The sequence below is a fragment of the Gadus chalcogrammus genome, chromosome 12, assembly GCF_026213295.1.
Source record: "Gadus chalcogrammus isolate NIFS_2021 chromosome 12, NIFS_Gcha_1.0, whole genome shotgun sequence".
In the NCBI taxonomy this organism is placed as follows: domain Eukaryota; kingdom Metazoa; phylum Chordata; class Actinopteri; order Gadiformes; family Gadidae; genus Gadus; species Gadus chalcogrammus.
This window is the reverse complement of record NC_079423.1, coordinates 4,927,354-4,943,755: the sequence shown is the minus strand read 5'-3', so window position 1 is coordinate 4,943,755 and position 16,402 is coordinate 4,927,354. Positions and strand designations below refer to the sequence as shown.

General features: G+C 43.0%; 1 protein-coding gene across 1 annotated transcript; it reads left to right on the top strand.

Annotated features, from left to right (window-relative positions):
* The first annotated feature begins 2,621 nt into the window (after positions 1 to 2,621).
* Positions 2,622 to 15,549, top strand: scinla (scinderin like a). Its single transcript, XM_056604170.1, has 17 exons — positions 2,622 to 2,726; positions 5,877 to 6,066; positions 6,985 to 7,139; positions 7,854 to 8,015; positions 8,477 to 8,626; positions 8,895 to 8,981; positions 9,695 to 9,827; positions 10,167 to 10,255; positions 10,454 to 10,669; positions 11,064 to 11,197; positions 11,574 to 11,664; positions 12,313 to 12,483; positions 12,827 to 13,001; positions 13,183 to 13,298; positions 13,477 to 13,554; positions 13,688 to 13,748; positions 14,089 to 15,549. The coding sequence occupies exons 2-17, from the start codon at positions 5,889 to 5,891 to the stop codon at positions 14,235 to 14,237; spliced, it is 2,145 nt and encodes a 714-aa protein (XP_056460145.1). The 5' UTR covers positions 2,622 to 2,726; positions 5,877 to 5,888; the 3' UTR covers positions 14,238 to 15,549.
* Positions 15,550 to 16,402: the final 853 nt, after the last annotated feature.

Genomic DNA, 16,402 nt, shown 5'->3' with positions numbered 1-16,402 from the left:
TGCGAAAAAATAACAAATATTCCCTGTTAGCTTTATAGGCTATGACCAGTATAATTGAAACCAAACCAAGTATTGATGGTAGTTCTTCATATAACAGATGGGTTCAGTATGAATCTTACGAGATAAAGTGTAGTCCTACATCTCATTCTGAGGCCTAGCTTCTCTTTTGGTTTGGATTTCGAAACAGATGTTTTCCATGACAAAAACCAACATTACTTCACATTCCATTGTGATCCAGTGTGATTTGATGGTGTCTTCTGCAGGGAGATGAATCCAATCGTGAGGTATCCGGGTGTCGAAGTGCTTGTGGATCTTTGCCGGCTGGACATTATTTGACTGTTTTATGGGTGTTGTCCTCCTTACCTGTTTGTACAGGTATGAAAACTGAAGGAGAGTCTCCTAGTGTGTGTTTAATTGTATGTGTAATTGTATGTGTGTGTGTGTGTGTGTGTGTGTGTTTGTGTGTGCGAGTGTGTGTGTGTGTGTGTGTGTGTGTGTGTGTGTGTGTGTGTGTGTGTGTGTCAGGTTCGTCAGAGAACAAGCCGTATTATTCACTGTCAACACCATTGCAGGGCACGCTACATTCGTTACAACAGAGCCTCCATAATACTGAACCTGGATTGGGAAGAGATAGTGCGGTGAATGTGGTGATCGCCACCCAAACGAGAGATAATAGGTTCAAACCACAATCTCAACCATCTACATTTAGATGGGCATCCTTGAGAAAATTGTGACAAAACTGTACTTTTTTAATGTTCCTTTTTATGCAAAGTGAGTTTGTTGTTCTCTTGGTTCTCCAGACTCTGGGCTGTGTGTGTGTGTGTGTGTGTGTGTGTGTGTGTGTGTGTGTGTGTGTGTGTGTGTGTGTGTGTGTGTGTGTGTGTGTGTGTGTGTGTGTGTGTGTGTGTTTGTATTTGTCTGTGTGTTTGTGTGTGCGTGTATGGGTGTCTGTATGTTAATGTGGTTGTGTGTGTGTGTTGTTGCTGTCCAAATGCAAGATGCTGAACCCTCTGTACCCCAAGGTCGCAACGAGCGATGAGTTTCCCACAAAATCAAACTATCATTTTGATCTCCATTTCTCAAAAATGAAAAAGGAATTCCTGTTTTTACATAGGAGGAATTGATTCCCAAGATGTTTGTGTCCTCCGCTGCTGATCGCAGGGCCCTCCAGAGGGGGGTGAAGACAGCGGAGCGCTTCATCGGCTGTAAGCTCCCCTCCATGCAAGGTAGCTTCCACAAACGTTGCATCATAAAAGCACGGGAAAGCATGAAGGACTACAGCCACCCAGGCTATGCACTATTCACACTGCTGTCGTCTGGTAGATGCTACAGAAGCAAACAGTTTCTACCCTCAGGACATCAGGCTTCTTAACCAGCAACAGACACTGACAACCCTACAACATTGATACCTGAACATTTCAGTATGCTCATGTCACTTTTGGCACCCCTACCCTTTATATTTATAATACTATAATACTACACTGCTTTTTTTGGTTATTGTTGTGTATATTATGCATACAATGCTACTTTTTTTTTATTATATTGTGTTTATGCTTCTTTTGCTTTGCCTATGTATGACTCTTTCAGTCGCTTAACTGACTGAGTTGTTGTCTCTTGCCTTGGCCTAAGAATTTGGTCAAAAAGTTGGACAAATAAACACTTTGACTATAACTTGACATTGAAATGAAGATGCTCACAAGAGCGTGGCCATATCAAGTTTGGGCCAGCACCAAGCACTGGCACAGTGTTTTGGCTTGCTCCAAGCTGTTATGCAACCCCTCATGTTTGGACTTGCCGTGGAATGTACCGAGTGGCTTTAGTTCTGCAGACAATGAGTCAGAATGTGCTGATGCAGCTGCTTGAAGACAAAATCCACATGCATTCTTGTAAGTGCACGTGATTTATGTTTGTATTATATTTCTTTGAGGGCTTATATATATAGGTTTGCCTCTGGAACAGTGAAGACAGCCGGAAGGAGGGTTGAGGAGATGTGAGAGGATGACATGTAGCCTAAGACCACAGGTTGGAGCAATACGCCCTTTTCTGTGGTTACAAAGAGGCGTGTTACCTCCATGGTTAGCGAAATAGCATTTGGAACCAAGACACCAATAACATATTTTCTTTAATACTAAAGACCTAAACATTAACAAGTACTGTGCATCCCCCAAGTTATGATCGATAATATATTGTGTTATCCTTTTATTTTACTACAAACTTCTACTTTTGTAAGGTATTCTGTAAATAGAACGTAATAAAATGAGTTATACAAAGCATCGTACAATGAGAGTGGCATAAAACTCCTAAACCTGGCACTGTTAATGCCTTGCTCTACAATGATGGCTAGATGCCTTATGTCTGCCGACTTGATCCACTCCTTTCGTTCTATTATGACCACAGTGCGCAATAGAAAGGACATGCTTATGTGCAACAGTTCCGTAACATTGAGTGTGTAATGTGCTAATATTCTTGTTAAACTTTAATGGTAATTAAAACGATGTTTTCAAACTCGAAATGTAGGTCTACATTTTAATCTTTATTTTAAAACGAAACGGTGCTCAGTATTTACATGGTTTGGAAGGCGTGGTCGGCGGAGCGACATACAATGCAGCCCAGTAGACGGCTTATATAAAGCTGCGCTCGCTGCACGCAACTATTGCGTCGATCTTGGATATTATCAACGGTCCTCCAATCAAACATCTATCAACTGTCTGTAGCCTACTCACCGGGTAAATAAGGATAATTCAGACTTATCATGAGAATGAAAATGACAACCAGTTATATAGGTGAAAACGTTTGCATTTTTGCTGCTGTGTTTTTTTGCTGCTCTGAAAACGGTTATCAAACTAAAATCAAATAGTGAACAGTGTGAAGATTTCTTTTTTCTATTGCCCCTATCTACGGAAGAGGATTAGGGCCACACATGTAAAAAAAAATTAAGTTCTGACTTTATTCTCAGAATTCTGAGAAAAAAGTCAGAATTCTGACTTTAATCTCAGAATTCTGAGAATAAAGTCAGAATTCTGACATTAATCTCAGAATTCGGAGAATAAAGTCAGAATTCTGACATTAATCTCAGAATTCTGACATTATTCTCAGAATTCTGAGAAAAAAGTCAGAATTCTGACTTTAAAGTCAGAACTACGGGTATCTGTAAGGACCAACCTCCGTGGGAGAGACACTTTGCTTTATGCAGTAGGAGGAAACCTATGGAAAGCCTGCTTTGAATTCTGAATACTGGACTTGGTTAGCTTAAATAGGCTATTAAGTGACCTTATAGCCTACTTGTAGTGAAGTATTTTTAACAGTGTGTGGATGGAATACAGCTGATCACTTTAACTGGCTAAGCAAAATGAATCCCGAACAGTTGAACCTCTGAATTGATCCTGAAAGCCTATGTCCTAGAATAATTCATTTGTATTCCGTTTTAGGCCATCTCACTAAAGGTCACTTAAATGTAGCCTATTTAAGCTCACCAAGTCCAGTATTCAGAATTCAAAGCATTTATTCACAAATCTATTTTTTTGACAAGCGGAGCCGACAGTCCTGTGCAAGTATGCAAATTAGCCATGTGTGCCAAACAGAAGATAGACGCAATGTATAGAACTGATTGTTGTGCATTGTTGTGGATATGTAGGCTGGTTAGTTGTGGTTGTTTGTGGTCTTAGTGAAACAGCTTTGCCTTGGAGTTGGAGAAGTTGGAGTGATTGTGTGAATGTGCAAGAGAGAGCACACCTGCCGTGGTGATGTTGGGCTTATTGTGGGCTTATATGTGGTATCTGTCTGATCGTATTAGCTGTAGATGGATGGTTAAATAATGTCACAAGATCGATCATACTGCAGGCTCTCATTTGCAAATGCACTGATTGTGTGCCCGTCTCCGATATGCTATATACCTGGCATTTATTCAGTTCATGTTCTTCTGAGTGCGCAAGAACGGTGCCAATTATTGTTGTGTTTGCATTGTAATGCACAACTTTGCCCCTCCCTGTTATAAAATAACGTGCATCCCAACAACTTTAGCCAATGCAGGCTCCTATTGCTTTACCAGTGTGTTTAACGTGTGTGTGTGTGTGTGTGTGTGTGTGTGTGTGTGTGTGTGTGTGTGTGTGTGTGTGTGTGTGTGTGTGTGTGTGTGTGTGTGTGTTGTCATGTAGGCTATAGATTGATTGTCTTGGCTTGCTTGCATCCATGAAATATTGTAATGTTATGGCCGAGCTGGCTACTGCATATCGAGAACAATCTGGGGATGAGGGCATCCCCGAATATTGACGGGTATTTCGCACACTGCCATCTCAATATATAGCCTAACATATAGAAATATATCACTGTACTAGACACAAATGTATTTTCCACTAGCTAGTGGTGGTCATTACATTGTAGTGAAACTAGTAAAGACAACACAGCTTTATGTTACGGCGAAACATGGAGGCACTGCAGCTCTAGTCTCGACAATGCGTTACTTTAGTCTGGTATTTCTCTTCACTGATTGGTTAGACAGCCTTCAAACTTAGTGGTCAAGCAAAGAAGAGGGAGGGCTCGTTCAGCATACCTAATAGCCGGAGTGAATAACTAATAGCCGGAGTGAATAACTAATAGCTGGAGTGAATGACTAATAGCCGCGGCTATTAGTCATTCAAACCCGTATTCCGTAACCGAATTCTTGCCAAACCGCACGGAATCCGTGCGGTTTTGCACTTTTACCGCGCCATTCTAGGGCCGGATTGTGGCCTTCTTGGCATTCCATAGGTTTCCTCCTACTGCATAAAGCAGGGGTGCCCAACCTTTTTTGACCCAAGATCTACTTTTCAAGTAGCCAACCTCCCGAGATCTACCAGCAAACCTACCTTCAAGCCGGGGGGGGGGGGAGGGGGGTAGAGAACAATTGTTGACGGGGGGGGGGGGGGGGGGGGGGGGGGGGGGGGGGGGGGGGGGGGGGTTGTATCGTGAACCTACGGACTTCAATGGGGGTTTCATTCCGTCTGCGCACGGCACCTTCTCAACGATAATCAATAATCTTCCTCCCACTCAGGGTGAAAATGGTAGGTCTTAGCTTGTTTCCCCTCAGCCATGCCAACGTTTAGGAGTGTGTAACTACTGTTGACGGCTTTCAACTGCTGTTAACAGCACATGCGCTACCGCGCGTATATGCTTTTTTTTTTTTCTTCACCCCTTCGCGATCGACTTGGGATCTGTCGGCGATCTACTGGTAGACCGCGATCGACTGGTTGGGCACCCCTGGCATAAAGCAAAGTGTCTCTCCCACGGAGGTTGGTCCTTACAGATACCCGTAGTTCTGACTTTAAAGTCAGAATTCTGACTTTTTTCTCAGAATTCTGAGATTAAAGTCAGAATTCTGAGATTAATGTCAGAATTCTGACTTTAATCTCAGAATTCTGAGAAAAAAGTCAGAATTCTGAGAAAAAAGTCAGAATTCTGAGATTAAAGTCAGAATTCTGACTTTTTTCTCGGAATTCTGAGATTAAAGTCAGAATTCTGACTTTTTATCTCAGAATTCTGAGATTAATGTCAGAATTCTGAGATTAATGTCTGAATTCTGACTTTATTCTCAGAATTCTGAGATTAAAGTCAGAATTCTGACTTTTTTCTCAGAATTCTGAGAATAAAGTCAGAACTTAATTTTTTTTTACATGTGTGGCCCTAATCCTCTTCCGTACCTATCCCTATGATTGCAAAGGAAAAATGGCAAATTAGATTCGTTTTTTCTTTATTTTTCTTAATCCAGCCATAAACATATTTTGCGTTTCTAGACATTGTTTACACCATAAGAGTAGTTTGTTTATATATTTAAAAAACAATTATATTAAAAAGTACATATGTATATATATTGAGCGAGTTTTTCGCGGTTGAAACCCCAGAGCTGAACAACGATGGCGCACAAGGAGTTCCAGATCGCGGGGAAGAAGCCCGGGCTGCAGGTGTGGCGTCTGGAGAAGATGGACCTGAAGCCCGTCCCTTCCGAGGCCTACGGGTACTTCTTTACCGGGGACTCCTACATCCTGCTGTACACCACGAAGGCGCCATCCTACTACATCCACATGTGGCTCGGTAACAGATAGCCTATGCTTTCAACTTACAAATATGAAATATGATATGTAACACAGTAAGAATTATATAACAAGTATCACATAATATATATTAAAACATATATCTAATGCCTTTTTTAATAAGCCTGTTATTATTATTATTATTATTATTATTATTATTATTATTATTATAAAAATGAATATAATTATTACTAGGCTATTACTATTATTATCATTAACATCAGGCTTTTTAAAATTGTCTAGATTTAAAATGTATTTGCCAAAGATGCTGGAGGGAAGATTTAAGCGCTATAATTTGAATTTAATTTGTTTGGAATCTAAGAGCCATATCCGCTAATAATGAACGAAATGCCCTTAGAAAATATCTGTTCTGGTTGACTGTGCATCTGCGTCTGTATGAGACACTATGTTTTAGACCGCTCCTGGCTAATTCCTGACCAATCAGGGCCTCTCTTCTTTTCTCATTTGTTCGGGGATTCCATCAATCATATGAGTGCATTCAGCGTTTTCATGGCTCCACCTTAAATATCCCATATCATGATTTTTTAGGGTTAATAGTTGCATTTGGGAGGTACTACAAGAATAGGGTTACATGCCTGTATGTGAAAAATGACCCCTTATTATTCTCACATTGTTCATATCTGTAAAACCAAATTCAGAGTCTTTTAAAAACGGTTTGATTTGTATCATGTTGCGTTAAGGCCCCCCACCCAAGTAGCCCAGTCTGTTGTGATGGGTCGAACGCTTTGCACGTGTGTCGGCAAATTCCCCCCCCCCGAGAAGTTGCAAACATTGTCGGTAGCCGAGAGGGACTTCTGCACATCAGCACCGCCCACTGCGGTGCTGGTTGTTTATTTTCTAAACGTTTCCCTCACATCTTACCCACAGCAGCTTTAACAAAAAATAAATGTACCGACAGGGAGTGAGAGTTCAGCGGATGAGCAAGGAGCGGCCGCCATCTTCGCCACGCAGATGGACGAGTTCCTTGGCGGGGGCCCGCAGCAGTTCCGCGAGGTCCAGGGCTACGAGTCGAACCGCTTCATGGGGTACTTCAAGAATGGCGTACAGTACAAGGTACCGTTATATTCGGATCATCGTCTTAAATATTTTGTTGATCCCCGGGGCGAAACTGGGTCACATTGCAGTTGCTCCCATTCTAGAGAATAGATATATAAGCACAGAAAATAGAATGTACATTATTGAAAGGACTAAACCTTCTTCAATGCAAATGGCAGGTGAGCAGCCATGAATTGTTAATCCCAGTTTATAACAGGATTATTGACTGATAATTCTCTAATAATCTCCATTATACACCGCTATTCATTTCAAAGATATCTGTGGTGGTTTATTAGGGCATAAACTAGCGAGGGCTGATTAATTATGGTAAAAGTTTTATTATATTAAAATACTTATGTCTGTGTGTGGTCTGATCACATTCAATAATTTTCCATTCAGAATGTAACTGGTAACCCATCATTTTCTAACTGTAAATATTATACAACCTGCCTGGAATGACCTGTATCTATTTATCTCAATAAAATATATATTTCTTTACTTTTGTCATTTCTTAAATCTCAGAAACAATAGCATCTATACAGTGATAATCAATAGCCCTATGCGTATAGAGTGACCAATTATTTGTATAGGTATATAATGTCCTGAAGAGGCCCTCAAAGCATGCTCAAGGGCACTTTGGATCCAATAACTGTCTGTCTATCTCACTCTCCTCGTTATGTTGGTGTTATGGTGTGTCTGCTGTACTCAGGCCTCTCTGGTCTTCCTCCTCAGAAAGGCGGCGCGGCCTCTGGCTTCAAGCACGTAAAGATCAACGATGTGACTGCAAAGCGCTTGCTGCACCTCAAGGGACGTCGCATCATCAGGGCGACCGAGGTCGAGATGTCCTGGGACAGCTTCAACAACAACGACTGCTTCATCATTGACCTGGGAAAGGTGATGCAAGACCTCAGCCCGCTAGTGCGCTAACCATGCTATGAAGACCTACCCGTTGGTATGGTCCACTGTGTAGCCTACCATTTGGTACGGTCCACTGCTTAGCCTACCAGTTGGTACGGTCCACTGAGTAGCCTACCAGTTGGTACGGTCCACTGAGTAGCCTACCAGTTGGTACGGTCCACTGTGTAGCCTACAAGTTGGTACATTCCACTGTTTAGCCTACCATTTGGTACGGTCCACTGTGTAGCCTACCTGTTGGTACAGTCCAATGGGACGCTGGTAGGTGGATCCATCACACATCTGGGTAAATACTCCCACTTGTGATGTCACTAACGGGTCGTTTTTGAAAATGGTTTGTAATGGCTAAACGACTCAATGGACGACCGTCAAACATATCTGAAATGTATAGCCTTTAGGCCTCACACATTTTCGTGAACATCATCTATTCCAAAATGCAGGATATCTATCAGTGGTGTGGATCCAAGTGCAACCGCTACGAGCGTCTGAAGTCCACCACCGTGGCCATCGGGATCCGCGACAACGAACGCAGCGGCCGCTCTGACCTGCACATGGTCGACGAGGGCGACGAGTCGGACGAGATCCTCGAAGTGAGTCGGGTGTGTGTGTGTGTGTGTGTGTGTGTGTGTGTGTGTGTGTGTGTGTGTGTGTGTGTGTGTGTGTGTGTGTGTGTGTGTGTGTGTGTGTGTGTGTGTGTGTGGAGTGTGTGGAGTGTGATTTTGAATGGTGGTGTGGCAACGTCAAGACAGGAAGAGTGAGGATTTGTGTGAGTATTAGGGCCTCAGCTTTGGCATTTGAAATAAAGTATTGAAACTGAGATGCTTTTTCTTCATGGCTGTGTTTTATGTTTATTTCTAGGTTCTCGGACCCAAGCCCGACATCCCAGATGGAAGCAGAGACGATGAAGCAGATCGAGCCAGTAAGAGAACGGCTACGCTCTACATGGTGGTTATTCTTTTTTGTTTAACATCCTTTATATGTCATATGGGGTAGGAGAGGGTACTGTCTGTATTCACTATATTACCCCTACCTGCTCCTTAAAGGGGACCTATTGTGCTTTTTCGACTTTTATGACCTATAAACGTTGTTATAATGATTGATAGTCATGTTTAACCATACTAAAGTGTCAAATAATGACGTACATGCATTTAGACGTATTCCCAGCTGACAGTCTGGGGTGGCTGTGCAGAGCGCTAAACACTCCGGACAGCGTTTGCATTCACTTGTTCACATTTCCGGGAAATCATCTACGTAGAGGCACTCCTGCCCCGCCCCCATATGCCTGGTCAAATCTGCCCGCGCGCGCGCTTCAAGGAAGATAACCAATCACAACGGAGTTGGTTCGGTTGGCAGGAGGGGGGCGAGGGGGCGGAGAAGGACGAAACCGAGCGTTGACAGAGAATCCTGAAAGCGCCCAGATGAGAGGAAGAGTTTCCCGAAAATCTACATCGTTTTTTGTGTATGGTTAAATATGACTATCATTCATTATAACAACGTCTTTAGGTCATAAAAGTCGAAAAAGCATAATAGGTCCCCTTTAAGGAGCTGTATATACAGTCCAACCCAAATCTGCTCCTGAATTACCTGTCTGTACAGTCTAACCACTACCTGCACACTAATGACTGCTCTCTGTATTCCCATTTGTTTTTGTGGCCTAGATCTCGGATGCGACAGGAAGCATGAAGGCAACTTTGGTGTCCGAGGCTTCGCCCTTCAAACAGGCCGACCTCCTGCTCACTGAGTGTTACCTCCTTGACAACCAGGCCGACAAGAAGCTGTTTGTCTGGAAAGGTAAGATACTTGAATCATGGAACAGTAATTCCTCAGGCAGAGGGCTGCAACACTGCCTGTCCATTTGCTGGGTTGGTCGGGAAATTATGCATTTATCATCAAAAGGTTTGCCATCAACCTACTGTGCTACATGAATAATAAGATACACAAAGACACTTGAGACACGTAAAATTTAAAAAACATGGTGGTTGGTAGAATATATAACTAACTAGATATATGTATATATGTATATATATATATATATATATATATATATATATATACATATACATATCAATGTGACACCCACATGTATCTGTTTAACATGCATGTCTCCCGTGACGTGCCCCTAAACCGCAGGACCTAGCGCAAACGCTGCCGAACGCAACGCAGCCATGAATGCTGCCCAACAATACATCAAACAGAAGAACTACCCCATGCACACCCAGGTAACACCCAAGTGCTCATTTATAATTATCAGAGTTGCTCTGATATTGAGTAAATATTGGGGTTACGTCAGAGAATAGAGGCCCTGAGTGTTCTCAGCCTTAGCTGTAAGCTGATACCTTAACAACCTAATTTAAACGAACGAGTTAAAACACTGCACCCATGAACCAAGCCTCATCGTCCACTACCTCCATGTGCAGATCCAGATCCTGCCAGGAGGGGGGGAGAGCACCTTGTTCAAGCAGTTCTTCTGCGACTGGAAGGCCAAGTACGACACCACCGGCCCAGGGGAGGCCTACACCATAGGCTCCATCGCCGTGGTGGAACAGATTCCCTTCGACGCCACCGCCCTGCACAACAATCAAGCCATGGCCGCCCAACACAACATGGTGGACGACGGATCCGGAGAGGTCAAGGTGGGACCAATGGAACGTTCACACGCATCGTTATGGCGACCAACCGTGGTAGCTTTTAGTACTGTGTATATTGGGGTGCAGCTAGGTGGCCTTTTCAGGGGGTATTTCCTGCCCGTGCACTCTCCCAGATCTACCAGATCCTTAAATAAACCTAGCAAAGACCTCTAACTTATTACAATTTGAAATACATTTTATGTAACCCCATACCTAAACATCGTGAATTGAATTGAAATAAGGTCATTTCTAACCTTCAGTGTCATCGGAAAAGAAAGAATTTTGCTGTAAGATGTGAATATATAGATTTAAAATGGGATCATTAATGCAGATCAGTTCATCATAAAGAATAACAATGTTGTGTTGCGTTCTCGTAATGAATTGTGGTGGATGTTTGCAGATCTGGCGTGTGGAAGAGGGTGAGAAGGTAGCTGTAGAGCAGTCCAGCTATGGGCAGTTCTTTGGAGGGGACTGTTACCTGATCCTGTACAGCTACAGCCTAGGAGGCCGGAGGCAGCACATCATCTACATCTGGTGATTGTCCACACCGTGGCGCCATTATGGACCAAAAGTTAATCTGCATCATGTTATGCTTTTTCGCATCTTTTACCCGGGCTTTAAAGCTAAACTAAGTAGCTCTTAAATTCTATTAGCACTCAATACTGTGATTTTACGACGGTAATTGATTGTCAACTTTCACCATTTGGACTGCAAATTTATCTTTAAACCGCTGATTTGTCTTCCGAGAATTTTTCCAAGAAATGGACAGTGATGACATTTTGCTGGTGGCTAAATCTAAAAGCTAGCTGATTTAATACGTAAGATAGATGTAGGTTAGTCAAATGTATAGTTTAGCTCTGTGCAGGTTAACTTAAAATAATAAATTCATTGGTACCTTTGTTATTCTCAGGCAAGGTCTTAAATGCAGTCAAGGTGAACTGACCGCTTCGGCCTTCCTTACCGTCACACTTGATGATGAGATGGGAGGAACCCCTGTTCAGGTGAGAAGATTTAAAGGTTAATTTTACACCAGAAGGCACTTGTAACTTGCTGCCATCTGTAGGTCAAAAAAGGGGAATAACATGGTGATCTTTGTTGTACATTCAACAAAGATCCTCAACGTAAGAATTTCAACGTAAAACAGGATGTGAGTTTTGGACTTAATGTAGAAGGAATCCCCCGATTAAAAATAAAACAGAGAAAGAAGAATTAGTGCAATCTGCAAATTTGAGGAAAAGAAAAGCGGTGAAGGTACTCAAAGAAACACATGGGCTGAATAGGAGCAAGTGGAGTCACACTCGCTCAAGCCAGGGCAGATAGAATACTACCGCGGAGTCTGTGAAAACGTTTGAGGCGTGAAGTAGGAGACCCCTCGTTGTAGGAGTAGGAGACCCCTCGTTGTGACCAAATGTGCCCCCTGTTTAACAACTTCATTGATTTTAGTAAAAGATAACAAAAAAACAAAAAATATTTAGGGGTATACCTACCCTTTAATATTTATACCACATTGCATTCAACGCTATTCGAGACACCTAAAGAGCTTTTAATGGACGAGTGTGTGGGCGATGTCACATCTCATCCACCGTTTATATATAGTATTCATGGAGGGAAAACCTGAGGAAAAACCTTTGTTCCTTTTGTGTCGGTAGGTCCGTGTGACTCAGGGCCAGGAGCCGGCCCACCTCGTCAGCCTGTTCAAGGAGAAGCCCATGATGCTGTTCCTCGGCGGGACGTCCCGTAAAGGAGGCCAAAGCCAGCCGGGAAGCACGCGACTGTTCCACATCCGCCGCAGCACCACCGGGGCTACGCGCGCCGTGGAGGTAGGATACTCACGCCTCCTGTACCGTTTCATAATGTAGCCGTTGTGCTCATGTGCTAACCGTGATCATACCGTCTCAAGTTGTGTTTTGACTATCATTCACCCAAAATAATTACGTAGTATGGGAAAAGGCATTGCTGGCCATTTAAAAAATGGCTCCATATACCCTTTTAACCTAACTCTTTTGTTAAAATTGTATTCTCATATTTTTCATGTTTATTAACCAGGGGAGTGAACAACAAACGGCCATACATTTACAACACATCATTGTCCCTTTTCGAAGACTCCATCTTAATTCTCCAAACTCCCATGCCTCTCTTGTTGGGTCTCCTGTGTGAACGCAGGTGGAGCCATCTGCTGCCTTCCTGAACACAAACGACGTGTTTGTGCTCAAGTCCGAGGGGAGCGCGTTCATGTGGCGGGGCCTGGGGTCCAACGAGGAGGAGGAGGCTGCGGCCAAGTACGTTGCCGACTACCTTGGTGGAAGCCTCAAAGAGGTCAAGGAGGGCGGAGAACCAGGTAAGCCAAAAAGGGTGGCCGGATAGTGTAATGGTTGGGTTTTTGGATCCCCATCCAAACGGTTCTAGGTTCAATCCCTTATGTACGTTAACAATAAAGTTCTCTAAAGTGTAATGTACTTACAGTAAGTACGGTGCTGAGTAAAAGTACTTTAAACTATGATGCTTCCTCCTGACTGTAGCTGCTTTCTGGTCGGCTCTGGGTGGGAAGAAGGAGTACCAGACTTCCAAGAGTCTGCAGAACATGGTGAAACCTCCCAGACTGTTTGGATGCTCCAACAAGACAGGCAGGCTCATTGTGAGTAATAGATAATACACTTTATTTACATAGCACCTTCTTTTACATAAAATATAATCACATATTTAATGATGTAATTTGAAAATCGATGTCAACTGTTTTTGCACATTCATTAATTAACACGAAGAAATTATGCAATCTACTTCCTGACAATATATAATCCATATTTATACTCTAGGCTGAAGAAGTACCTGGGGAACTAACACAGATGGATTTGGCACCGGATGACATCATGCTTCTGGACACCTGGGACCAGGTCAATCTTCTATTGTTGTCAACAGTGTAACTAACCAACTGTCTAATATAATAGAGCACCCTTTATTTTCCTGTGAGGGAAAGTCTGACTCCTCTATTGTTTTCTCTGTATTCCTTAATCCATAATTATCCAGATCTTCCTCTGGATTGGCAAGGATGCCAACGATGTTGAGAAGAAGGGAGCGCCCAAGATCGGTGAGAATAGTACTGGAAATGATAGAAAGCTAGCTATTGGCTCCCTACGGAGCCAATAACATGATCCATGCATGTAAGCATGACATTCTACACATGTTATCGTTACATCCACACAAATGGTAGTGCTCCGATGCCACACCGCTAAGCAGCGGCGACTTGAGTCGGAAACTGCGGTTGCAGTGTTCTTCTGCCCCTTAAAACTTTCTTCCAGTCTGGGTTACGGCCCTAATGTAATGCCGTCTGCCCCATGTTCGCATGACATCCATACATGTTAGCATGACATCCCCAGACGTTAGCATGATAAAGAGGAATGTTAACATGCTGCTTCCTGTCCACACAGCCACAGACTATGTGTCCTCCGACCCCTCCGGTCGTGGCCCAATCCCCGTCACCACCATCAAGCAGGGTTCCGAACCCCCAACGTTCACCGGATGGTTTCAGGCCTGGGACCCGAAGATGGGGGACAATGTCATGGCCAATTTCACTTAAACCAACCCTCTCGTCTCTTGGCTGTTTGCCGTAGAATCCACCTAATAAAGTACCTCACTTCTTAAAGGTCCCATATTATACCTCCAGTGGAAGTGTGATTAGCCATAGATCTCTGAAGAATAAGTCCCGCCTCCGAAGCTTTTGGTTCCATCTTTAAATGTCTGGAAAATAACGTGTGGGGTTTGAATGATCGTACGTGACAAAGTTCATGCTCAGGTTTTGAACTACACACATTTCCCATCTAGATTCCACTTGGGTTTTGGATTGTCGGGCCGTTAAAGTAGTTAACTATTATTAATGCTAACCGGGAGCTAGTTCTGATCTGCGCAAACTTCATACGTCATACTTGTTAGGGAGGCGGGAGTTGCTCGCAACCATTCACAACCTAACGTGATTTTCATTTCACGCTTCAATGGACGAGCAGCGTTGGTGCCACCTCCTCCGTAGGCGGGCTCTGGTGCCATTTCGGTGAAGACAAACTATGAAACATTGCCTTTGCTATGCAACCTTGACTGGGAGAGTCGTGACGTCCTAAATCGGCGCAGATCTGCGTTAGCATAATGCTTCTTCATAATAGTTAACTACTTTAACGGCACCGACAATCCAAAACCCAAGTGGAATCTAGATGGAAAAAGTGTGTAGTTCAAAACCTGAACAGCTTTTACTTCTTCGCCACCTACAGATTTTGTCACGTACGATCATTCAAAACCCCCACGTTATTTTCCATAGACATTTAAACATGGGACCAAAAGCCTCGGAGGCGGGACTTATTCTTCAGAGGTCTATTACAAGCCGTTTTGAAAATCTGCCTCTAGTGACATCACAAGTGGGCCTGTCCACTTAGATGTGTGCTGGATAAATCAGTCTACCAGCCTTTCCAGTGGACTGTAGCAAACGTTGCTCATCTATCTGTCACACATCTAAGTGGTATAATATGGGACCTTTAAGTTACTCTTAGATGGGAGGGAACTATATTTAGTAGATGGGAAAAATACATGCAAACTTATGGTCAATTTTCTATTGTTTTTTTTATCTTCTTTTCTTATCAGATAATTATTGAGTAGAACTATATCTAATAAAAAACAATCCTATATGAGAACATAATAATAAAAATAAATTGTGTAACCATTTGTGCATTGTAAACATTTAATATTGGTCCTAAATGTTGTGAAATCCACAGTCTGCCAGAACTGAATTGTAAAGATAAACCTAATCTAGGTGTGGCGTGTAGCATTGACATTCACTACATACCCCCTTAAATATTTTTAATAAAGTACTCTTCTTGAAAACCTGCGTTATATATTTCTTAATGGGCTCAGAGTTATTATTATAAGCAATTGATTAAACCTATGACTAGATAACGCCAACATCATTGCAATGCCAAGCCCCTTTTGACAGTAATCATTCCATATGCACCAGGGGGTTCTGCTGAGATGAATGACATCTAGGCTGCATCAAGGTTTGCTGTGGAATCTTTCTGTGAGAGCTTAGCAATACAAGCAGCACTCAGGTTTAACCTTCAGTAAGAGATATAAGCACCCATTGGTGCTTGTAACGCCACGACAATAAGGTATAATCTAAGAGAAAACAGCTGCTTGTAAAGTCAACACTGAAATTACCTGGTGCGTTTACTGTGTTGTGATACACAGTAATTGGAGCCATGGGAGTGTTCTGCCAAGAATAAATGTCCCCACTGCAGGTCTGAACATGCTAATAAACAGCAACATCCATAACCCTAACCCATCAATCCATTTAACTGTCTGTCCATCTATCCACCTATCCAATCCATCCACCCATAATTGTATCGACCCACCCATCCATCAACCCCGCCACTCACCCATTCATCAATCTTCCCACCCATCCATTCACCCCTCCCTCCACCCACCACTGCAGGTGTTGGCTGGAGGGAGTGTGATCAAGCCAGGTCTGGTGCTTAGAGTTTGAGTGGAAGGTGTATGATGTGGGACTGAATGTGGACCTCAGCAAGGCTGACGAAGTGACTGCTGACATGTTCACCAACGTCTACTGCCGTAGACATTGCAGAGGTAGTGTGTGGTTCATACTATTTTACATACAGGATAGTGTAGAGGCAGGGCTGTCAAACTGGCCACCTTCGTGGTGGTTCAATCTGGCCCTTGGGGCAATATTGTAAATTAAGAAAAAAT